The sequence below is a fragment of the Stigmatopora nigra genome, chromosome 10 (assembly GCF_051989575.1).
Source record: "Stigmatopora nigra isolate UIUO_SnigA chromosome 10, RoL_Snig_1.1, whole genome shotgun sequence".
Taxonomy (NCBI): domain Eukaryota; kingdom Metazoa; phylum Chordata; class Actinopteri; order Syngnathiformes; family Syngnathidae; genus Stigmatopora; species Stigmatopora nigra.
This window is the reverse complement of record NC_135517.1, coordinates 2,867,039-2,892,883: the sequence shown is the minus strand read 5'-3', so window position 1 is coordinate 2,892,883 and position 25,845 is coordinate 2,867,039. Positions and strand designations below refer to the sequence as shown.

Genomic DNA, 25,845 nt, shown 5'->3' with positions numbered 1-25,845 from the left:
CATTTTGAGTGGCCCGGGAAAGTGAATAATGAGTGCCGACTTTCTGTTTTAGGATCAAATTCAAACAAAAAGTATAGATGTATATTAAATTTCCTGATTTTCCCTTGTTTAAATCAATAATTGTCATTTTTTAATACATTTTTTTCTGTGTTTTTACTTCAAAAATAATTTTGTGAAATCTAAAAATATATTTAAAAAAAGCTAAATTCAACATTATTTTAGATCTATAAAACACTGAATATTTAGGGCTTTTAATCCAGTTATTTTAATCCATTTATAAAAAAAAATCTTAATATTATATCTAAAATGGTCCGACCCACATGAAATCGAGTTGACGTTAACGTGGCTCGCGAACCAACCCTTGCCTTGCAAAAATAAATTAGCATAACACACAGGAGGGACCGCCAAAATAGAATTAACATGACTACAAATTACCTGGCAACCTCGGTCTGTCTTTGAGTTCTCGTATGTCCAACATGCGCTGGCTGTGCTCTCGGTGAAGGACGTGTGGCGCTGCAATGTCGTCCAGGGCGTAGTGCTGCAGGGGTGGCGGCGTCGGGTGCAGCTGGGCGTTCAACGGCAACGGGTGCGGGTGCGCCGGGCTGTGGCGGGGAGCCGGGCTGATGGTGCAAATACGCTTGGCGGCCGGTTCCATGGCGATGGGGGCGCGTTCGTGGAAGCCGTTTTCCTTCACCCTGAAAACAGTCGGAGGGTCATTGTTGAGGTTGAGGCCTCAAGTTAGGCCAGGGGTGGGCAAACTTTTGGGCCCAGGGGCCATATTGACTTTAAAAATGTGACAGATGGGCGGGGTCAGCACAAGATTTGATACGTATAAAAAAGTGCATCTGTTAACAGTACAGATGAAACATAAACAGAAAAACAGGATTAAAGTATTAACATACTCATCACTTATCATTAAAGTCAAAAGTATAAAGTACTACAAAGTAAAGTAAAAAGGAATGTATTAAGAAATATTAAAATGTCATTAAAAAAGAAAAATAAATAAGAGTGGACAGAGCTACTGCCACTGGCTTCCGCGTGACGGCGCCATCTTGGGGAAAGAAATAAAAATAACATAAAAAATAATAAAAAATGATATAAAAATAATATAAAAAGTAATATAAAAAGTAATATTAAAAATAATATACAAATAATATAAAAAATAGTATAAAAAATAATATAAAAAATAATATAAAAAATAATATAAAAAAAAACTATTTGGACAACGTCGGCGGGCCGGATTAAAACACCTGGCGGGCCGTAGCTGGCCCGCAGGCCGTAGTTTGCCCACCAAATCTGAGTTAGGCGGTCCGGGCTCACCTGCTGGGGCTAGGCCTCTTGACACCGGCGTCCGAAGGCTCCATGAGAAGCTCGGAAGAGTCCGGGGAGGACGCCATGGTCGTGCTGAGCAAGAGGTGCTCGTGTTGGGACAGGTATTGAGCCGGAGTTTGTTTGGCTGCACGTGCGCAGTGGAGAAGTTCTCTTTGGAGAAGAGGAAGGTTCGCCTGAGAGTTGACAAAAACAAGAAAAGCTGTTTAGAAGGCTTTGGAAACATTTTACAATGAAGTTTTTTAGCTGCTATGCAAGTTTCTTTTAGTTTTTTTTTTCTTCCAGAAACTCTGTCTCCATCCTGTCCTCTACATTTCAATTTTTTTTCTTGGTCCTTCGTAATTAGGAGCAGACGTTAGTGTGCTTGCAATTACGCCACTTCCTTTCCCTGCTGAGTAAATAAAACCAAGGAAGGTTTTTTTTGTTTAATTTTGGGAAGAATTTTGAAACTGGGAGAGTATTTGTTATCAAGTAATGTGGGTTCAGTTTTTGGGATGCATTGTTATGTAGTACTTGACTATTAGCATGGCTACTGTATTTTTTTTGGCGTATTAGTCGTATTCGCATATAAGCCGCACCCTAAAATTGCCCAAAAAATGTCTTGTATAACCAATGGCAGGCAGGAGTGATTTTTTCAAGGTTTATTTTTTTCTTGATTTTAATTCATAGTGGTCGAAATTAGTTTTGTTAAGTGTTTAAACTGTTTATCTTTTCTCTATTTTGAATATATTTTCAAGTCTAATTTATGCGCATATAAGCCTTACCCTCGATTCAGTCGTCGTTTTTTAGTGACAAATATGCCGTATATGCAAAAAAATACGGTCTCTAAATAATGTGTTTATATACTTTCAGTTATTAAACTTTGCACATGACATTTTTTTAAAGTATTTGAAAAAAATACTACATTTTTACTCTTTACCATATTCTACATTTATGTAAAGTCTTCTAAAAGTCTGTTTTTTTTAAATATATTTATATTTCACCAAAATCTGAAAGCTTCATTTTGATGACTCATAAAATGTTACAAAACAAAAATACCACAATTTCCAAACAAATAAAGCAGGATTTAAAAAAGAAAAATACTAAAAAAATATGTCAAAAACATTATTAAGCTTAAATAAGTTTGTTTTCCCCATAAAATTCTCTTTAAAAGTAAAATCTTCGGAGTTACAAAGCTTAGAAAAATAGACTTTAAAGGAAACACTCTTTAGTCATACTTTGCAGATTTTCTTTTGTTTATATCCACAAACTACACATAAATGTTTTTTTTTATTGTCCTACAAATAGTCCCTTCCCTGTCTTAGATCCATCCCAAACGCTTTACTTTATAAGACTTTTACGACTTTTTTATTTGGCGGTACGTGAATATTTCTATTTTTTTTTAACTGTAAAATATGTTCCTTGGCGTCAAAGCCGTTTTGAAAACATTGAATCAAAGAATGAAAACAAATGGGAAGAGCGTGACAAAACTCCATTTAAGTCCATCGAACTGCGTGAACTATCAAGAATTGCCTTGCTTTGACTAGGAACTAAAATAGGGATCTTCCCCAAATTGTTCCCGTAAAGACTAAAGTGTCCAAAGAGAGGAAAAAAAGGGTGGTCAAACCCCGAGCCCCTTGCCCATCGGTGTCAAAGTGGCGGCCCTGGGGCCAAATATGGCCCACCACATCATTTTGTGCGGTCCGAGAAAGTCAATCATGAGTGCTAACTTTCTGTTTTAGGATCAAATTCAAAAGAAGATTATAGATGTATATTATATTTCCTGTTTTTTCCCTTTTTAAATCAATAATTGCATTTTTTGGGGTGTTTTTAGGTCAAAAAGCTTTTTGTAAAATCTAAAAATTAATATATAAAAACATTTTCGGCTTTCCACTTTAATTTGAATATAAATTAATAAAGTGTTTTTATTTGAAATGAAAAACAAATGATTATTAGATGTTTCCTTTACTAAGAAAAATAGTTAAAAAAAAACAGTTTTTATCAATAAAAAACAGAATATTTAGGGATTTTGATCCCGTTCTTATTATCTTTTTATAAATGGATTAAAATAACTGGATTAAAAACCCGGAATATTCAGTTTTTTTTTATCTAAAACAATGTTTATTTTAGCTTTTTTAAAATATATTTTTGGATTTTACAAAATATTTTTTGAACTAAAAACAGAAAAAATGATAAAAATGACAATTGTTGATTTAAAAGCGGGAAAATCCTAAAATTTAATATACATCTATACTCTTCATTTTAATTTGATCCTAAAACAGAAAGTCGGCACTCATCATTTACTTTCCCGGGCCACACAAAATGATGCGGCGGGCCAGATTTGGCCCCCAGGCCACCAGTTTGACACCAAGCCAACGGACATGGTCGACGGAGCGCTTTTCCCGGCACAGCGACAACCAGAGCCCTTCAAAAAAAAAGGGAAAAAAAGAAGAAAAATGGAGTGAAAGAGAAGACTTTATAGGCATGTTTCACACTTCCGACTTTCAATTTCCCCCCCATCTGCCCACCAAGTCCCCCACATCTTGAGAGAATGAACTTAAGCCCCGCCCCCAAGCCCATCTTGTCGTAAATTAGCCAAAGCAACGTAGCTTTTTCACTCTCGGGACAGACGGATGGAGGTGAGGAAGAGGTAAACGTGGAGAAAAGAGCCGCAAAGAGAGAAGATTTACGGCCTGTTTTTTAGAAGCCAGAAAAAGAGAGAGAGAGGGAGGGGCCAAGAAACGTCTCCCGGTTACAAAGAGGGTCTCTCGGGGGGGTCATTTAAACACGAGTCGTCATCTGTTGTGCATCAGGTCGGCGCGCAAATCAAGGCGGTTAAAGCGTTTGGAGGAAGCGTTTGCTCAGGGAAATGCTTTCACGGGGTCGAGGGGATTCACCTTTGGGACGCCGGCCCTTTAAAAAAAGGGCAGATAAGGATGCCGGGTTGGTGGGGGGCACCATGCTCGCTATCAAGGGTACTAAAAGTAGTATAAGTGGCTGTTTAGGGTTGGTGTAGTTTGGAGTGTTTTGACCTCTAGTGTCATGAATGTTATTGGTATTATTATTTCACATAAGTATATATATATATATATATATATATATTTTTTTTTTTTAAGTGTGTTTTCAATGTATTGTATACTTTTTAACTTCTGTTATTGTATATTTGAATATTTATAGTGGATTTTTTTTGTCTGAGCTAGCTAATATGGGTAAGATATAAATAATAAATAGGGTGTATTTAGATTTTATATTAATATTTATGGGGAATGGCTGAGCAAAATTTAATAATCCATAAAAAATATGTATATTTACTTTTGCCATTGTCAATAGAAGTATTTGTCGAATTTGTTTTTTAAGGAAAGTTGCAAAGAAAATTACATATATTAATAACATATATCATGATATAATTTTGCATATAATATTTTTCAATTAAACATATAATTATTCCTGTACCATCATCAATGGTCATTATAAAAGCAATAATACATGATTATTTTACAGAATATTTTTATATGAGAAAGGACAACCACCAAATAAGTGATAATTTTTCTCAAAAATCTCATTACAGTATTTTTTTTAAATTAAATGTTTTTGTAAGTTCCTAAAAAATGTGAAAATCCACACTGAAGCACTAAAATCCAAAATTATTATTATTTTTTAAATAAGGGTGACCCTACTTTGCGGTTTTTCATTATTGTGGACATACTTGGTCTACATAAACTGCAATAATCGAGGGATTACTGTATTCTTATGTAATGCCAATAAAAACATTCAATTCAGCTATTGCTCCAAATGTTTTGGCCCGGAAGTCCCATGGAAGGTCAAACTAAACTATACGAGCCAAGCTTGTGTTTTAAAACCAAACAAAAACACAAAAAGGTCTTTTTTAAAACTACATCGGATGTAGACCAAGCAAAAACAACACCATATTTTACATTCAAGAAGGTCAAATATAAGTGTCTTACCTTGAGAAAAGGAATAACAAACGGTCTCAAGGGGAAATTAGTGGCCTCCTGAAGCCTTGAGTGAAACTCCTCGATGGTCACCGTTGAATTCTACCAAAAAAAAAACAAATAATAACACCAAAAACATGAATTTATTTAACTAAAACATGTCATTTTTTTACGTTTTTTTGTGTGTGAGGACTTACCACTAAAGCCAACACCAAGTTGCGAACACTATCGCCAATTTCCGGCGAAATATCGTTTCCAAACTGCTGCAACGTGGTTAGAAATCTCTTAAGTTTGCTTAGCTGCCTTGCTCCACAGGTAGCCGGCAATTGCTGATTAGCCAGCGACGACGACGAGGATGAAGAAGGTCCGTTGCTGTAGCGCTGCGGCGGCGAAGGCACGGCGCTCAGAGTCGGTGGCGAATGGTGATTCCCGTTGGTCACTACTTGTCAAAAAAAAAATGGAAAAAATGATGACTTAGGGCGCCGTGTTGATATTTTTATGTGTCGGACGTACGTGATGTAGTGGAGAAGGAAGCCAGACGCGGGGCGCTGGGGTTGATGGAGGGCAGGGGGGGCATGATGATGGCGGCGGCAACGGCGGCTACGCTGCTGCTGCTACTGGGAGCTGATCTGGAATGAGTCTTAGCATCCACAGGAGAACCGGGCATGGCAGGGCTCGTCTTCTCCACAATGTCTGCAAGGAAAGGAAAGAAGGGGAGGGGCTATGTTAGTGGTTGGCCTTGGAGAATGTATTGTTTTGTACCAATTGTAAATGGGAGGAAATGACAAATTAATCAGTAATGATGGACTTTTAAGGGTTTTGTGGAATTTTTGAGTAATGTCAGAGTACAATTGAACCATTGACTATATTGAAGTCCTTCAGAAAAACACAAAAAATGAGCAAGACTGATTAATATACCGTTTTGTATTGATTACTATATTTACTCGCATATAAGCCGCATCTGCATATAAGTCGTATACTTAAAATGGCCCTAAAATGGTTGAATTTTCCATTTTAGATTGCAGTCCATCAGAAAAACACAAAAAAATGAGCAAGAAGACTGATTAATATAGTTTTGTCTTGATTAGCATTTTTACTCGCATATAAGCCGGCTCCGAGTATAAGCCGTATACTTAAAATGGCCCTAAAATTGTTGAATTTTACAATTTAGATTGCAGTCCATCAGAAAAACACAAAAAATGAGCAAGAAGACTGATTAATATAGTTTTGTCTTGATTAGCATTTTTACTCGCATATAAGCCGCCTCTGCGTATAAGTCGTACACTTGAAATGGCCTTAAAATGGTTGAATTTGACAATTTCTCTCGTATAACCTGTCCTGATTCACAATTTTCACATCCATGTTCATGGTTTTAATAGGGAGTACAAAAGGGTGTGCGTAATGACAAGCGCAAGTGACTTTTTTCAGATTTTATGCCAGAAAAGATTAATTTTTTTCTTGAATTTCATTCATAAATGTCAAAATAAATGTTGTTAAGCGTTTTATCCGTTTATCTTTTCTTTTTTTGAAATAAATGACCGTAATCTCTTGCATTATATCTTTGTCACCTTGCAGTTTTATGCATGTCAAGTCGAATTTATGCGCATATAAGCCCTACTCTTGATTCAGACCAACAATTTAGCTACATATACAGTATATATGCAAGATAATACTGCAATACATTTTTCTCTTCTATAATACTAACTTGATTCTAATGTAACAGCAACATAAAAAATAAAACCCACCCTAGTGTTTCCTCCAGTTCATTACAACCCTGAATACTCAACACAAAAAATCACAACTGAAACATCAAATATATACATCCATATTTTTCCCTAATCCCCTCAATAAAATCAAATCACAATTCCCATACATCTAAAACGAACATACCCTTAGACCTAAAACCCCCCAAAAAACCTTCTCACTCCCAGTTTTCAGCATTAAGCCCCTCCCTCCACCCCCCAACCAATCAAAGAGCCAGATGTCTAAAGTTTAGCTCCTCATTCCCCACCATTCAGATCACTAACAGAAGAAATGTTAAAGAATGCTATTGTATACCTCGAAGAATACCCCTTCATTGAGTACTGTGGCCAAGAAACCAATGGCGGAGGGGTGCGGGGGGGTTAGGGGTGAGTTTCTGATGGTGCGCCGCGAGATAGAAAAGGGGGGCGGGACTATTTCACGCTTTACTAACAAGATCGCCCGAGCTTTTGAATGTTAAACGCAACTTTTCAAGGCTGAATAAGACCACCAGATAAGGGAGCATGGTCCTTGTTTGAGTACCACCGGGAGGGGGGGGGGCGTCATTTATGCGGCATAAGGAGACCCCTTTGTGTCCACCAAGGCGGCATGGCACCCCCCCTTTTTTTAAAACCCCCTCCCCGGGTACCGGCATCTCCATTTGGAGTGGATCAGACTTTTTTAAGTGCTTCAAGAAAGGACGATTAATAGACACGCAAAGCCCGGAGAGGTCATAGTTCAGGGCCTTTTAAATACGGTTTCATGCTTTTTCAAAGTGGCCTCGCTATCAATGGCGCTCTTTATGTCTCTTTCAGGGAACCATGAACTCTACGCGGCCTCGTGCGACAGGTTCCCAAGTTTATAAAGATGGGGGGTAGTTGGGGGGTTAAGATGTGAACGGACGGAGGACCACAATGGAGGCAGAGTCGGGGTCTCACGAGGGTTTTTAGGGATTGGAGATGGTTAAAGGCTGGAATGGGGTAAAGGAAACTTTATATTAAGTTAGGTTAGAACTTTATTTTGTCCTGTATTTGGGAGATTTTGGGGAAATTTATTGGTTGCAGAAGCAATAAAGACACAGAAGACATTGTAGAACTAGTAAAAAAAACTGGAGCTACACACAAGTCTACAAAGTGGGGTATCAAAGTATTGATTGATAAGCCTGACTATATTGAAAATGGGGAATTTGGATCAGATTTTTTTGACTAGGTTAGTTGTCATTTTTTTGTGTTTTTTTTCCTAAGCCAATTGGGGCTGGTGTTTTAGTTGTTTTTGTTATTTTCTGGTTAGTGCACACTTGTTTTGTTGTTTTTGATGGTGAGTACACTGGCTAAAATGGCTACTTCTCGGTTATTTGTGGGTGAAACAAAATTAAATTTGGTAGGTATATTTTAGGAATGTATATGCATCAAACTTTATAAAGGCATTTGGCTCATGAATTTATTGCGGACTTATTGTTGCCTGTAGGTGAAAGGTTAGCCGGTAGAGGGTATAAATGGTTTCAGGTGTGCTAACAATTAGTTATTTTAGATTGGATATTTTAGATTAAATATTTGTTTCTTTGTTTTCTTCATCTGAATTAGACATATTTATTTTACATTTGACTAAAAAAGGAATTGATTTTAACTAATTAAAGAAACTAAATATAAATAAAATAAAATTAATTACTGAAAGATTTTCCCTTTTTTTAAATAAAAATAACTACTTAAAACTTTTTCCAAAGTATTTAAAATAAAAATAAATAGATACAAACTTGATAAAAAATGACTCAAAAAATGAATCAACTAATTTGATTAGTTTTCAACAATTCTCAAAATTCCTTGCAACCAATAATCAAATAAATCAACCAAAAAATCTATGCCAACATCTATAAAAAAACCCACCAAACATGCACCAAAATACAAACATCTTCCAATCATTATCCATTTCTACTTTTATACTAAATCCTTTAAAATCCCCATACACCACCTTTGACCCTTTTCCATACACAAACAGTACATTTTGTAGTTAAACAACACACTAATCACTAGCATGCCACTACCATTAAAACCCCCCTAACAATAAAAAACATCCACAGTAGACGATGTTTACCAAAAACACGGCTTCACCAGCTTCTGTCATCCGTAATCCCGAAAAGCCAACCCGGCCCCCCCACGTCGCCCATCTGTCACGCAACAGCAACATCTTTGACTGTTCGTCCTCCTTCTTCGACGACACACTGCGGCTTGGCTATCATGGCTCCACCTGTTCGCCAACACGGGGCGTAGGAACATATGGGCGTACGTACATTTTGTATATCAACGCTATGCCAGTGCACAGTAGGATGCGGACTTGGACTCGCACACACACTTGCGTATGGTCAGGAAATGAGACTGACATCTCAATAACACAATCAAGGGAACATATGGCCTTGGTGTCAACATGGTGAAAAACCCAAACAACGCCTTGTCAAGATGGGTCGCACTAGATAATCAGGCTGAATTGTAGAATTTTTTCAAAGTCAGCTAATTTCTGGTTATTGAGCATCGCTAAAATATTAGCTTGATGATTATTTTGCTATATGGGGGGCAGAAGTCATTTTTTGTGGTTAATTTAATTGTAAAAACTAGAATTATTTGTGGTTTTATTATGGAAAGTAGCTACTTTATTTTGGATAATTGGTTAATTAACTATAAACGGTTACAGTATAAAAGGTTAATTAACAATAAACTAAAAAAAATGCTGTAAATAGAAAAATGGACAATGTTAAATATGAATTTAACAAATGTGTACTTTAGTTAATTAAAGCAACATGTTTTTATTGTATCTGTCCGTTTTTGCTACTGCAATCAAGATGGCGCCGCTCTAGCTTGTTTAGTGTCTTTTTTTATAGCATTTAGGTATCTAGTTTTTTTTTAACTAGGTCTACATTGTCTTCTGTGTCTGTATTGCTACTGCAACCAAGAAATTTCCCAAATATGGGATGAAATAAAGTTCTAAACTAACCTAATCTTATTTATTATAATCATTTTAAGCCCCAATGACCCAATTTTATTTTCTCTTTGCTCTCTCTAGGCTATAATTTGGCTTCAAATGAGTGTTAAAAAATATTTAATGATAATTTATGATTATAAATAATGATTATTTAGATTATAAGTACATGACAGGCCAATGTAGTACAAAATTTAACATTGTAGAGGTTAACTTGGGAAAATATGATTCATTTTAGTATTACTATGACCCCAAATTAACTTTATTTGTGTACATATAATTCAACTTACCACATCTTAAAAATTGACAATTTACAATCACAATACTTTCAATAATGTTAAATTAAATTAACATGCAATATCTTAAATAGTGCAATCTTTTAGAATTTACCTTGACAACATGTAACTTTTTATAATTTAATATTACTTATATTCCTTTTTTTTGTATTATTGGGAAAACATGCAATCAACAAACACATATTTTGCATTGTTTTCTATGCCAATTTTCCTTTTTGTTGTAATTTTTTAAGCCAAAAGTCAAGTTAAAAGTCTTCCTCCATTTGACATTTAACATCAGGTTACCTGAGCTTAGCATGTCCTAACAATTGTTACCATAGCAACCAAAAGAGAAGGCACATCTGTCCCTTTGGTTGCTAGCCAGGTGCTGCTCGTTTGTTCGGCTTCAGGTGACGCAGTTGCGCATTAAAACATGATGACATTGATGACTGATGAGTGCAAACAAGGCGGAAAAAAAAAACAATCCGACGAGCGACCGTTCCATTTAATGCGAAATGAGTAAAACGCCAGATAAGCGACGCATAATGAGACGTGTAAATAGAGTATGTGTGTGGTTTATCACGCAGATGTTTTCACTCTAAAGTTGACGTCCAATGGTAGTTGCTATCTCTTAAAGATGAGGTGTGAAGAGATGTAATGCAGGCCGCAATCATTTATCAGTGACACACTTCATAACCATTGGGGGGATTCACGGACACTTGGGTTCATATCAGAACTGTCTGTAAAACACATTTGGGTTGAGTAGTTGTCTATGAACCCAAAAGGTGATGGGTTCGATTCCTTGTTTTGGTGACTAAGGCAAAAATATGGGAAAAGCCAAATTCAAAAATGTATTGAATATATTCATTGTGTTTATTTATTTAGTTTTTTATAAATGTTTTTTTAGTTTGTAGAATTGCCTGATGTTTTTAATTGTATATTATTAGTTTTTAAAAATACATTTTTTCAATTCATTGATATATATTTTATGTAAATGTACTCATAAATAAGCGTATAATTTTTATATTTTGTTGTAAAATTAATTTATTTTTCTGTTTAGAAGCCTGGTGGTTTGCCAGGCTATTCTATTCGTTGTATTTATTAATTTAAAATTTTTAAACAGTTTTTTATTTTTTATTAATTTCCATTTTGAATCATATATTTGCATTTTTTTAAAATATTTTTTTCCAATTTATTGAATTTTACTTCATGTAAATGTAGTCATAAATAACTGTAAAATTGTTATGTATTTTGTTGTTATATCAATTAATTTTTCCTGTCCAAAAGTGTGCTTAGGGTGATTTATAAGCCTAGTGGGTTGCCAGGCTTTTCTTAAAGTTAAAACAGCACTTTTCAAAATAATTTCATTCTACATTTTAACCTATTTTAACAGAATCTTACATTATTACCATATCCGGAACAAAAAATGTCGTTTCCAATTTAGAAAAATCAGTGCTTTGAGCCTTAAAATAAGTCAAGACAACATTTAAAACTTCCCCACAAGTAGCAATTGCAACCCCAAAAAACACGCCACCACAAACATCCCATAAAACATTTGAAAACAGCCCACCCGACCCACCAGTAAAGTGGCAGCGAAGTTTTAGAAGCACAACAACCCGACACCAAGAACAGCACGTGCTATGGACTAGAACTGCCTTGCAATTCCTACATTGACAACATGTGTGTGTGTGTGTGTGTTTGCGTGGTTTTTGTGCGTGTAGGTCAAGAGGGAGCACACGACAGAGGAACAGATGTGCGTTGCATTGTGGCGCTTGTGCATGGACGGACGAGGACCAGGTGCGTCCTTTGTCTACTTGGCATTAAAGTCCACTCGCTCGTATTCAGTGGTTTTGCTTCCCCGCGACAACCAACCAAACGCCACCCCCCCCCCCCCCCCCCACCCACCCTTTCCTCAGAAGACCCTCATGTGCTCCCAATCGCTCCCTAAAATGTGAAAGCGGGATGTAGGGGGGGTTATAGCTAATTCCTGGTTTTCGTCCACCCTCCATGTCTCCCTTCACAGGTGATTGTTGGAGGTCCCAGCTGGCTAAAGACTTTGGTCCATTAGATCCAGATTGTGCAGTACAACAGTTCATTGGGGACATGATGAGACTGTTGATTGTTCATGATACAATTTGGTTATTTTTACGGAGTTGCGCTATAACGATACTTTATAGGCAGGACTGGGAAAACTGGTTCCTACTGATAGTAAACACACAATATTACTTCACTCTTAACTATCAAATGTTCTTGCATATAAGCCGTACCCTTAAAATGGCCGTAAAATCGTTGAATTTGACAATTTCTCTCGTATAAGCCGCCCCCTGATTCACAATTTTTCTATTTCTTTAATTTAAAAATGTATTTATAACATATTTTATCGCATATTAGCCAGATTTGTGCATAAGCCGAACCCTTAAAATTGCTTTAAAAACGTTGAATTTTACAATTTCTCAAGTATAAGCCCGGCCCCTGATTCACAATTTTTCTATTTCTATTTCTTTTTAATTTCAAAATACATAAATACCTTATTTTCTCGCATATTAGCCGCATCCGCGTATAAGCCACACTAAAAATTGCATTAAAATCGTTGAATTTGACAATTTCTCTCGTATAAGTTGCCCCCTGATTCACAATTTTTCTATTTCTATTTTCTATTTCTCTAATTTAAAAAAATATTTTATATATACCAAATTTTCTCGCATATTAGGCGCATATTCGTATAAGCCACACTAAAAATTGCCTTAAAATCGTTGAATTTGACAATTTCTCTCATATAAGCCGCTCTCTCATTCACAATTTCCATCTCCATATTCATGGTTTTAATAGGGAGTACAAATGTGTTACTTTGAAGGCAAAATCTTAATAAAAAATATCGCATTTAAACTCCAAAGACTGACTGTAAAGACTCATCTTTCAGTGGCATTGAATGCGCCAAACGTCCAAACCATTTTAACTGGGAGGATTGGCAGTGATCAGTCGCTACTAGACCAAAACAGTTAGAAGCCAATGGCAGCCAACTTCTGAAATAAGCAGATTAATAATCAACATTGTTGCCCCGTCCCCTTTAAAGGTTGTTCTTTTTATAGATTTGGGAACAATATGGGTCACCTGTTATTCAAGTGGGTCATATAGACAAACAAATAAGAAAAGAAGTAACCGGAGGAAATAAAACAAAAAAAGTAGGTCTGGCGAGAACATTCAATGTTGAAATTGGAACCCGGGAATTATCCCCAACTGTGAGGCAGATGTAACAACTTTCTCTGAGCCTTCCATTATTTCCATTGACACACTGACATTTTGATCGATTTAATAACAGTGTCAGGTTTCTTCTCCGTCTTACAGAGACTTCCAACAGCTTCACAGTAGAGACCCATTCTTGGAAAACCTAGAAACTGTCAGCCACACGTGTTAAAAACTAATACACTGTGCCACCAAAGTTTAGAAACAATGTTTGACAAACCACCTAATCACAAAAACCCAATTCCATCCAATCCAACCACCTAAACTGGGGCAATACTTTAAAATATGCAGATACCAACTTAGTTCACAAAATCTTCCAACACAAAGGTCCACCTCCACTACAAGATTTTGTACAAAAAACACATTAGCTGGCTCTAGAGGTGACTGTGTAGTTCCCTTAAAAAAATAGTGCTAAATTAGCCATAGCACCTTCTCTACTTGCAACTCAATAGAAATTAACATACTTCCACTCCTGTCTCTGAACCTATTGGCCAATCATCTTCAAGCCTGGCTATTGGACAAACAAAATTATGATCATAACGCCGTCTAAAACTATGCAACGTAGGCATCCATGTGTCTTTTATGTGTTATATTTTATATTCAACCTACACAAGAGACTAAAGATGGAAATTAGCTACAATCTTACATATTTGCATATATATGTTCATTAACATAAATATGTTCATTAATATATGCTGTCTTTTATTAAATAAATAAATCAGTTTATGGTTTAAGCCTGTAAAAAACTACAGATACTTTAGTGCAAATTAGACATGAATATAGATATGTTAATTAATATGTTCTTTCCCTTATTAAGTACATTAAAAACTCAACATTACCACAAAGCACTTTTTGTAGAAAGTAATGGAATGATAATTCACTCCGAGACTGAAGAAGGTTTGTTGGTTAGCTATGAGCAGATGGAACGCAAAGGGGAGGAGCTAAGGTGAAAAAAAGGCTAAAAAATACTGTTTTCATTCAGTTTCATCAGAAAGACAATCATGGCTGTCAGACTCCAAGCCAGGCTGTTTTTCTTGGCTGGGGAAATTGCTTCACTGCGCCATCGACTACATATTTGGCTTGAAACCAATGTCAACATGGCGTTCGGGGAGGGCTAAGCGCCGGAGTTTGCGGGCTATATATCCAAAAAGGTGAGAAAAGTATCTAGAGGGTAAGAAATCAAAGACGATAAAGACAAAGGAGAGGTGAAGGATGAGGAGTGGGGGATGAGAAAAGAACTTCCACGTGAGAAAGTGCAGATGGTGAAGAAGAAGCCCCGGCGTAACCTTGTCGTTTTGCTCGGTGGGATGATTAGAAAAACACAGCTGTAATGCGGCGTGTGGCGTATTGTGGAAAGAAAAAGGAACCTGGGGATGGAATTGTACTTAGTGGGAGAGGAACTGCGAGAGGCCGCTGGCGAGGGACGCAGACGGTATCCATTAAAAACTGGGGGGAAAATAAAGAGGGGGGAGTTAAAGAAGGAAAGTGATGTCGTTCTGGAAGTGAATGAGGATTGTGTGGTGTTGCCAGTGTGGTTGGGCAACTGGGGGAGAAGATTTGGATGGAGATAGATGGTGGATACCAGACTTTTGTCGTGTGTAAAAAGATAATGGAGTTGGTCAGGGATAGTTGTCGACAGATTCTCGGTTCCAGGGAGTGACTGTCTTCGGTGTTGATTGGACGTTTGGTAGCTGGACGTTTGGTTGATGGACGTTTGGTAGGCGGGACGTTTGGTAGGCGGGACGTTTGGTAGGCGGGACGTTTGGTAGGCGGGACGTTTGGTAGGCGGGACGTTTGGTAGGCGGGACGTTTGGTAGGCGGGACGTTTGGTAGGCGGGACGTTTGGTAGGCGGGACGTTTGGTCGGCGGGACGTTTGGTCGCCGGGACGTTTGGTAGCCGGGACGTTTGGTAGGCGGGACGTTTGGTAGGCTGGACGTTTGGTAGCCGGTCAAATGTACTTAGATATTAAAAAGTACTTAGATATTAAACAGTACTTAGATGTTAAACAGTACTTAGATGTTAAACATGCTTAGATATTAAATAGTATTCAGATATTAAACAGTACTCAGATATTAAACAGTACTCAGATATTAAACAGTACTCAGATATTAAACAGTACTCAGATATTAAACAGTACTCAGATATTAAACAGTACTCAGATATTAAACAGTACTCAGATATTAAACAGTACTCAGATATTAAACAGTACTTAGATATTATACTCTCTCTCTCTTAGATATTAAACTCACTCTCATGAATATAATTTTGAGAGCTGGCTTCAAAAGTAAACTCTCCGTCACCATTTGACCGGGGACCAAACGTCCGAGCACCGTCTTCGTTTTTATATTTGTATATTACTTATGTTTATTTTACTGGGACAACACACCCTGTGGAGTAGCACCATCAATTCCGTGACTTTTTATATTTTTATATTACTTATTTAGGTGTATTTCACCGAGAAAACACACTTTACAGAGTAACACCACCAATATCGTCATACACATCTGTGTATGATAACAATAAAGCCTTTTTACTTTTTTATAGCTCTTATCACAGTAGATTTTTGTTAATCTGACATCAGCCGAATCCTCGAAAATAACATCCTCTGAAGACAAGTGCTATAAAGATAGATGAAATCATGTTAAGCTACAAACTCAATCAGACAACCAATCAATTTGAGGTCTGTCAGCAACAATCTAATCATAGATATTTGCTTTGTGGTTTGGGATGGCAGCAAATGGCAGGAAAACAACAGCGTTTTTTGTGTATTGGCCACACATACCAAGTGTTGTACACTACATACACAAACACACACCTGTGAAATGGCAAGCGAACACCCACACAAGTAACAACCATGACATAACAAGAACAATTCAAAGCTGCCAATCTATCTAACAAACACACAATGAAGATAATGGATTAACTACCAATCTGTTTACAAGCCTTTCTCACCTCTCCATAACAAATTACTTATCCAACCAATCCTTAATTTCACCAATCATGGCATCCTACCCTGGAAATATAACAACGAGAAAATTAACTATGTTTTTTTCCGGTGTACAGATCCAGAAAACCCAGCTGAACCAAATTTCCAAACAAGTACAGGTACAAATTTTCGGTCATAAAGCATAACTGTAAAAAACATAGCGAGTGACCTAGATAGAACGAGTCGTCAAGGGACCACCGAGTCCCAGAATCGTGACCTGAGCAGATGTCGCCATGACGCCACGTGGTTTGCTTCGAAGATGTTTACCCAAAAACTCTAGTGACCCACTTTTTTTTCCCGTAATCCCACGACCTCTGATTTCTTCTTTGACATTAATCCGGGGCAACAATTCTGGACAGAAGTGTCCCGCTTAGAGGGGCGTGGGTTAGAGAAAAAAATAGTGGAATCCAGGCCACGCTTTAGGTAACGTAGCCCCCTCTCGCCCGGCAGACGGGTGGGCGAGTCGAGCCCAGCTGTACGCCGCTGGGAAAGACAGATAAGTGAAACAAAGAGGCCAGCTGTGCACTGGAAAATTCAGGGGGAAATTACATCTGTGGAGGATGATGAGCATTGAACGTTGGGATTTTTTTTTGTGTGGACGTTATCTTCATACACGCGTTTCTTTGTCCGTTTTAAATCTTATTTTTGGGGAAGTAAAGTAAAGGTGACTGAGATAGAATGATTTAGACAGTTGCTGCACACCCACACACGTGCAAACACACCCAGTGGGTGTATGCCAGATTTAGATTAGTGAGAGTACAGGTGTGTCAATCCCACAAGTCCACCAAAAAGACGGTTGGTGGGTAGTTAGTTAGCTTTCGTTTTTAGCAATGTTAGCAATGAGGCTAAAGTCGGCAAGGTTTTAGTAGAATCTTGGCAAGGCATGGTGAGTGACGCATACCTGGCAACCTTGGGCAATTGGGCTTATTCATTATTGCAATTATTGAGTGATAAATTAATCAAATTAAAAGCCATTATTGTCATTATTAAACAGCTGCATATAACGAAATGGGTGGTGTTACTCTATAAAGTGTGTTTTCCCAGTAAATAAACAAATAAGGAATATAAAAATTATAAAAAGTCACAGCAAAGAGCCGCTGCACTGCGCGTGCCGCCATCTTGGATTATCATAATAATATTTACTTACATAGGGTGCACTTAAAAGTCTAAAATTTTCTCCAAAGTGGACAGGGCAGGGCGCCCAATCATTTGGTGCGCCTTATGTATGTACTAAATTCAAGATTCTGTAGATGTTGTAGTATGACGCTGACAGCTTTACTGCTTGGGTACATTGCTTGCCGACACGCTATATTTATATAGTGAAATGTGTAAAGCGAGATCAATTTTACAAAAAACTAACTTAAAAAACACTACACAAGTTTTTATACGGTGTACATAATTGAAATGATAAAAAAAAAAACCTATAATACAGAAGAAAAGTATGTCAGGTCTGTAAAAACAGCTTCAAAAACTAATACAATATGACTAAGCAATTGCTAAGCAAATTTGTCATCTTATCTTACCATCTTATCTTACAAAATGTATGCTCACATTGTCACATATATAAACAAAGATTAGTGGAGAAGATGGCTTATATTTTTGGTCATTGACTTATCCCCAAAAATAAATGTAATCATCTTTTTTTTTATCATTTTTTTCCATTTTTTTGATGCTCTCGGATGATTAACAAACCTCCCGAGCATGTTCGCTATTCTGAGAACCAAATCACCAAGCGGGTTGACCCTACAAGGATTTGTGACACAAACCATCTGGTACGTTGAGGTTAATCGGTCGCCATGCCGATCAAGAAAAAGTTGATCGTTTTTAAGACGTCTGGAGCGTAGCAAAGCTAATTAGACGTGTCCTCGTGAGAAGGCCTGTGGCTACACTTAATAAATGCTAATCATTTTCTCAGTTAAAAAAAAAAAACAGTATGTGATCTAATGGCAAAACAAACCAAAATCCAATGTCCTGGACGCCATCTTTGCAAAGTCACTGCCAAGTACGACACGACAAGGACATTTTTTCCCCACGCCAACCCTCCAATCAGCATCCCCGGGGGTCAGATATCATAGCCCTGGCCACTGGAACTAATAGAGAACTTCCTGCATCCTCGTTTTTAAAGCAGCTGCTCCAAAAAAGGGAGATTGTACTGACAAAAAACGGGGGTTGATGTGAAGTTCTTGATAATAGGGGAGGTTTTTTGTGGTAGGTTGTTTTTTTTTTAGTGGGGAAGTTAGCCCAGGGCAAAGTGGGAAAGAAACTTCAACAAGATGGGACAATAGGACACCTGCAAAGCGGAATGGCAACCTCGTAAAATAGCAACAACAGAAGGACGGTAAACAAAACAGCAAACTCAATCATTAACATCTATTCATGGATTTTGTATAGATGGAGTCTATTCCAGCTGACTTTTTTGTCCATTTATACAAACTGGCAGTTTGGACCTTGAACAGCATTCTAAAAAGAATATTTTTTTAGATTATTAAGTAAAAGAATAATAATACGACTAATTAACTAGATTAAAAGAACTGGATTAAAATCCCTGAATATTCAGTTTTTATAGATCTAAAACAATGTTTATTTTAGATTTTTTTTAAATATATTTTTAGATTTTACAAAATGATTTTTGAACTAAAAACACAGAAAAAAAATTGATTAAAAAATGACAATTATTGATTTAAAAGGGGGAAATTCAGGAAATTTAATAGACATCTATACTCTTCATTTTAATTTGATCCTAAAATAGTAAATCGGCACTTGTGATTTACTTTCTCGGGCCGCATAAAATGATGTGGCGGGCCAGATTTAGCCCCCAGGCCACCACTTTGACACCTGTGGTTTATTAGAAACTTTGCAAAACTGAAATACGTTCATTCTACAAGGACTGGAATCAACTGGACCCAAACAAAACTTGAATTACTTACGGTCAGGAAACTAAAAAAAAAAATAACAAGGACTTAGAACTCAAAATCACAAACTCAAACCTGACAGAAGACAGTCAAACGAGGATTCACAAACACACGGGGTTTAAATACACATGGAGCTGATTACAATAAAAAAAGCCTGTATAACACAAGAGGGAGCAAGCAGGGGTGTATAAACGACATGTAAACACAATGGACAATCACTCTAAAATGACACACATTGTAAAAAAAAACAACAAAACCAACCAAAACCCCAACTAACCCTAACAAGCGCCTTCCTTGCAAATGTGATGGATTGGTCTTATCCTGCTTTTCCGTGCATCATCATCATCACACGCCGTGGTGGTGTGCTGTCAGCAGTCTGACACTGGCCAGCCAACCAGACGGGGGTCTCTGTTTGGACCGACAGTTGGTCGCTCCCATCTCCCCACGGAAAAGACCTGACGTGATGCTAGCCAGGTCCCTTCTGTGTTTTTTTCCCTATCTAACCCCCCCAAACCAACACATATGTGACCTCCCTTCTCCTAGTAACCAAAACTTAAAATCCTTTTGCCGTCATCCTGAAACATTTTGGTTTTGCGGAACAGATTGGACGCGTAAGATTGGACAAAGCGGATTCCCAGCCTATGTCTTGCGTCCATATGTCTTGGAGATCACACACCAGATGCGCACGTGTCTTCTACCCTGGATTACTTTCTTGGGTTCTGCTTGCCACGTGGAAAATAAAAGTGATGACTATTGGGAGGACATGACAGGCAAAAGGGAGTGAAAGCACTTTTTTAGTTTTTTTCCCATATGACATCCATCATGAGTGCTAGGTGAGAAGGTGTTTGATTTGGGGGAAGGAGGACTGTGAAAGGGGAATAAAGAGCTGGTTATGGGGTTTTGGGGGGGGATATGAGTTCATGTTTTGTGGGATTTTGACTTTAAAATGGGTATGTAGAGCTATTTTTGCTATTGGAAGATATTACATCAGGTTTTAACTGGTATTTAATGATTGTTTCACAATAATTGGCAGGGAGAAAGAATGTCAATGTGTTCAAGAACACAAAGTAGTGAAGATTTATGCTTTTTTTAAATATTGGTAGTCATAACAAAAGAATTGTTTTGTTTGTTGAGTTGTGTTTGAACTTATTGTCATTGTTATTATTATTGTTATTATTATTATAGTTGTCAGGTGGATGTGTGGAATTGATCCAAATAATATTGGGTAATTCTGACATTAATATTTGCCTTGGAAGTCAAGATTATATTTTTTTTCAGTCACTTAAAAGTAACAATATTTGTAAACAATAGTTGTTTGTCCATGTTTTAGGTACAGTAGACCAACATTTATGACGTTATGATAAAGATGTGAAAAAATCAGGCAATTGTGACAACTAATATTGGCAAAAAATATAAATAAAATATTTTAAAAAAACTATAAAATATCAATAATGAGAACACCAAAAATGTCACTTGCATGAAAACCGAATCAGACATTAAAAACAGATCGCAGATTTGAAAACAACCCCCAGCATAATAAAATATGTAAAAAATAAAGTAAACTCATACAACAACAAAAAAAGTTGGCCAGTAAAAAAAACTACTACTTTTGTCATTTTCTTTCCTAAGAAAAAAAAACAATTGCTGTTTTTTCCCAATTTTTTGGTCTTCATCTGAAAATTCCCAACACCGTCGTCACTGTCACAACCCAGGTATATTATTTGCTTTGTTGTCAATAGTAAATTATCCCTAAATTCCATGTATATACAATATCCCATGAAAAGGTTTTGTTTGCACCTCATCAAAACAGACACGAGCAACAGATTGTAATGCGCTGTACATTAATTCCTCATTAACTCAAGGGACAAGGATGGAGGGATGAGGCGGACTGTACCATCTGCACGACGCGGGGGAGTCACAAGGGAATTAAAAATGCCAAAATACTACAAAACAACATTTTTTTTAAAAATCCAACCAGCCAACCAATCTTTTTTAAAGCATTTCGCTCCTACCTCCTCTCTAGTAGAGTCCACGTGTCCAAAGTCCCTTAAAGAAAGTCCAAAAGCTGCACTTGTGGCGTCTTCTTCGTCGCTCTTATCCGCATGTGTCACGCGTGTGTTTGCATTCCCCTCCAATGCGAGGACACAGATGGCACCCAGATGGAGCGACAGGCACACACATGCGTCTAAAAGCTGTGCCGCTCGGTTCTCGGTTATGCCTTTCAGTCTTCTATTGACGTCCTTCCCGTTGTGCTCGCTTTCGGCTACTGAGCTTGCGATGGGTCGGCGTCTCTCACAGCCTCCCCAAGCCCCGCCCACAAACTCAACCTGACGTCACTAACCCCGCCCTCCTCCCAGCATGGCTCTTGGCCAAGCAAGCATCCAGTAGGGCCTTCATTCATAGAGATAGAGCCTGTAATTAACATAACTAATTGCTTTGGCACCTAAAGGCTAAACATGAAGCTGTGCCAAGGGTAGCAAAAGTGTGCGCATCTGCATATTTGTGTGAATGAAGTATTTTAAACCCCCCCATACCCCTCTTTTTGCCTCATTGATAGCCTTTTGTCTCAGTTCCTTAACGTAGCCAACCTATTGTCTCGGACGGAGGGGACACTTGAGGAGCTCGGCTCTGTCTTCTCGCGAGTTAAACTTAAATCGCCGGTTGATTTATGCACCCCGGCAGACAATGCAGGTGAAGATAAATGGCGGCCGTTGAGGAACTGCCTGACCCTCCATTCATTACTTTTAAAGAAGAACAATGATCTGTTTTGATGACACGGGGCGACTTGTATGGGGGGTCATGAGACCCTAAAAAAGTAAACTAAAGCTACAAAAAGTTAAAGTAAACAGATTGATTAAATTATCGTAATTTAATAAGTTTTTAAAAAATGACTATAAGTCACTATTCATTACGCTTGGCCTGTCCAGTGAGGCTAATTAATGAATTTTTACAAGCTAATGAGCATCATGGCTTTTGTTGTGAATATCCAACAACACAATGTGGACACCTGCTGCTTTGAGTCCAGATGAACATACGCATTGTGTGGCTTTTAGTTGGGTACGCCTTAAAAGTCTAATGATGATGGTGTTCCAGCTATTTAATTGAAAAGTCAAACAATGTGACACATTTAAAAGGGAAGGTCAAAACCATTGCTTAATAATTAAATGAATGATTTTCATTTTCCTAATGTGAATAAAAATGGGAAATAAAAGTCAGTATTTATATATATAACCGCCTGTTTGACATTTCGTATAAAATACTTAATTTTTATGTATTTTCCCCATATATTCTAGTTGAAACTATATTTTTAAAAATGCTTTTACAACACTATCAAAATTAAAATTTGGAGCAATACAAATAATTTATTAAAAAAAACCTGACCTAAACCCAATTAAAAATCTGTGGAAAACCTACAATGTCCCCAAAAAACACATTTCAAGAAGGTCAACACTATTATTATGAAGATACTAGTGAAAATAATCTTGCTTAATAATTAAATTAATTAATTTAATTTTCCTGATGTGAAGAAAAATGGGCAAAATAAAAGTCAGTATTTTAAAAGTGCCTACTCAACATTTTTCACAAAATACTTTATATATTTTTATGTTTTTTTCCCATAGATTCTAATTGTAACTATATTTTTTAAAAATGCTTTAACAACATTATCAAAACTAAATAAAAATTCAAATACAACCAACTTGAAGCAATAAAATGACTTTAAAAAAAACCTTCCCTAAACCCAATTAAAAATCTGTGGAAAAACTACACTACCACCCACCCAACCACATTACCACAAACTCCCCCAACAAATCGCTTGTTATAATGACAATGTCACAGTAACCTGCAAATACTGTAGTCAACTATTTTAAAACTGCATTTTTGCGAATAATCATCCGTGATAACCTGGCCTTGCCTCCTCTTCTCTATTCAGAGTGCATCTGGTCGGCCAGCAGGCTCAGAGGCAACGCCAGGTGGTGGCGAACATGAGGGGAGGGGGAGGGATGAGGAGGGAGGGAGGGGCTTTGACGAAGGCGAGGGGGGGTAGCAGTCATGCACGAATGAGGAAGGCCATCCATCTGACGCTACAAGAACCAAAACTACTACTACAGTGGTGAAACGGTCAATTGCAAAGACAAGTTTGATTTTACAGGAAAACTAATGGGAGCCTTCAAATGAAACATTCTGCCTTATAACAATCCAGCTCCTTTCAGAAGATAAAGAATATGATTGTGATCGTAATTACCGTATTTTCACGACTATAAGGTGCACTGTATTATAAGGCGCACCCTCAATGAATGACATTTTTTCCATATATAAGGCACACTGTATTATAAGGTGCAATGTATTATAAGGTGCACTGTATTATAAGGCGCACTGTATTATAAGGCACACTGTATTATAAGGCGCACTGTATTATAAGGCGCACTGTCTATTTTGGAGAAAATGTAAGATTTTTAAGTGCGCCTTATAGTCGTGAAAATATGGTACGGTAATGGCGTTTGTGTTTTTTTTAATATCCGACAGTAGTGTTTTTGTGTTTTTGTTTTTCAGTTTTTTTTCCATATATATAAGGCGCACTGGATTATAAGGCGCACTGTCTATTTTGGAGAAAATTTAAGACTTTTAAGTGCGCCTTATAGTCGTGAAAATACGTTATTGTTTATTGTGACCTGAACATTTTGCTTACATTTGCATACTTTAACTAAGAAATCAATATTTTTTTCCCCAACAATGTCACAATTATAGTAAACGTGGATGTTGATGGGTTGGCCTTACATTGGGGGACATGGGTTCAAATCCAGGTTTGTCCAACATGGTCTCCCTGGGCCTGTGTGGGTTTTCTCTGGGTACTCCGGTTCCGTCCCACATTCCAAAGATTAATGCTGATTGGACACTCTAAATTGCACCTAAGTATGAATGTGAGGATTAAAATAATAAAATAATGCCCTTGTTATGATTTTATAATAAATATTCCATCATAGCTTTAATTCTATGCATTGAATCTGTTTAGACACTAATTATCTTGTGCCTACTAATATTCATTATTTTTGGAATTTTCAACTTCCTACTATTACTCGGGTCTTCATAGTACTTTCAGATTTAACCAAGACTCCCATTGAGCCTCTTTAGAATAAAAATAATAATAATAAAAAAGCAAATACAATCACGCATGTTGCGTTCAAGCAATTTTGTAATGGAGTCGCAGCTGTTTTCTATTGTGTACACATGTGTGTGTATGTGAGGCCAGATGAAGATAGAACAAGAGATTGTTCGGCATCTGTTTCAGTTCACACGCTCCCTCTCCAATTTTCCCCTTTTAGAAAATGTAAACATCATCTTTTTTTTTTCGTTCTCTCCCCCCTTTTTTAAGAAGGGATTGAAGAAAAAGAGGCAGGAGGGGGGGATTGGAGGGAAATGATCACATACAGTGTGGGTATTAAAAGTAAATGCTACCCCTGTTGTGAGAATACGTTGGGGGTGAAAATGAGAGAACTCATTCAATATGGAGATGGCGCAAAAAACTAAAAGGATGAATGTCTATGTCTGGTTTGGGCCTTTTTGTGTTTTCTAAATTTTGTTAGTGGCAGAAAATATATAATAATAATAATCATTAAAAAAAAATATATATATATATATATACATATATATTTAATAATAAACAGCATACATATGCATCAAAATATATATGTCAAAAATCTTAAAATTAATAAATAAATGTACTGCATATGCCGGAATATAAAATGCTTTTTTAAAATTTGGCTGCCAATTTTTTTTTGTCATAAAATTAATAAATAAATGTACTGCATATACCGGAATATAAGATGCTTTTATTTAAAATTTGGCTGGCAATTTTTTTTTGTCATAAAATTAATAAATATTTGTACTGCATATACCGGACTATAATCTGCCATTTTTTCAAGTTAGGCTGGCTAAATATTTTGTCACAAAATAAATAAATGTACTGCAAATGCCGGACTATAATCTGCCTTTCTTTCAAGTTTGGCTTGCTAAAAATGTTGTCATAAAATTAATAAATAAATGTAATGCATATAATGGACTATAAGCTGTCTTTATTAAAGTTTGACTGGCTAAAGTTTTTTTTCATAAAATTAATAAATAAATGTACTGCATATACCGGACTATAATGTGCCTTTTTTTCAAGTTTGGCTGGCTAAAAAATTTGTCAAAAAATTAATAAATAAATGTAATGCATATACCGGACTATAAGTTGCCTTTTTAAAAAAAGTTTGGCTGGCTAAACATTTTTTTTTTATAAAATTAACAAATAACTACTGCATATACCGGACTATATGCTGCCTAATTTTAAAGTTTGACTGGCTAAACAGTTTTTCATAAAATTAATAAATAACTGTACTGCATATACCGGACTATAAGCAGCCTTTTTAATTTTTATTTTGACTGGCTAAACATTTTTTCATGCTTCCATCACTTGCAC

At 36.9% G+C, this 25,845-nt stretch overlaps 1 protein-coding gene across 2 annotated transcripts in view; it reads right to left on the bottom strand.

The window, feature by feature from the left end:
• cbfa2t2 (CBFA2/RUNX1 partner transcriptional co-repressor 2) overlaps positions 1–21,681 on the bottom strand; it is a 29,726-nt gene extending 8,045 nt beyond the window's left edge. The window contains exons 1-6 of one of the 2 annotated variants that reach the window (XM_077725758.1): positions 21,401–21,681; positions 5,775–5,954; positions 5,459–5,703; positions 5,274–5,363; positions 1,321–1,505; positions 436–695 (exon numbers count right to left, since the gene is read on the bottom strand). In XM_077725758.1, the coding sequence (XP_077581884.1) occupies positions 436–695; positions 1,321–1,505; positions 5,274–5,363; positions 5,459–5,703; positions 5,775–5,928 (934 nt within the window). In that variant the 5' untranslated portion in view covers positions 5,929–5,954; positions 21,401–21,681. The remainder of the gene's footprint in view (positions 1–435; positions 696–1,320; positions 1,506–5,273; positions 5,364–5,458; positions 5,704–5,774; positions 5,955–21,400) is intronic. The other variant, XM_077725759.1, reaches the window with a different exon arrangement.
• Positions 21,682–25,845: the final 4,164 nt, after the last annotated feature.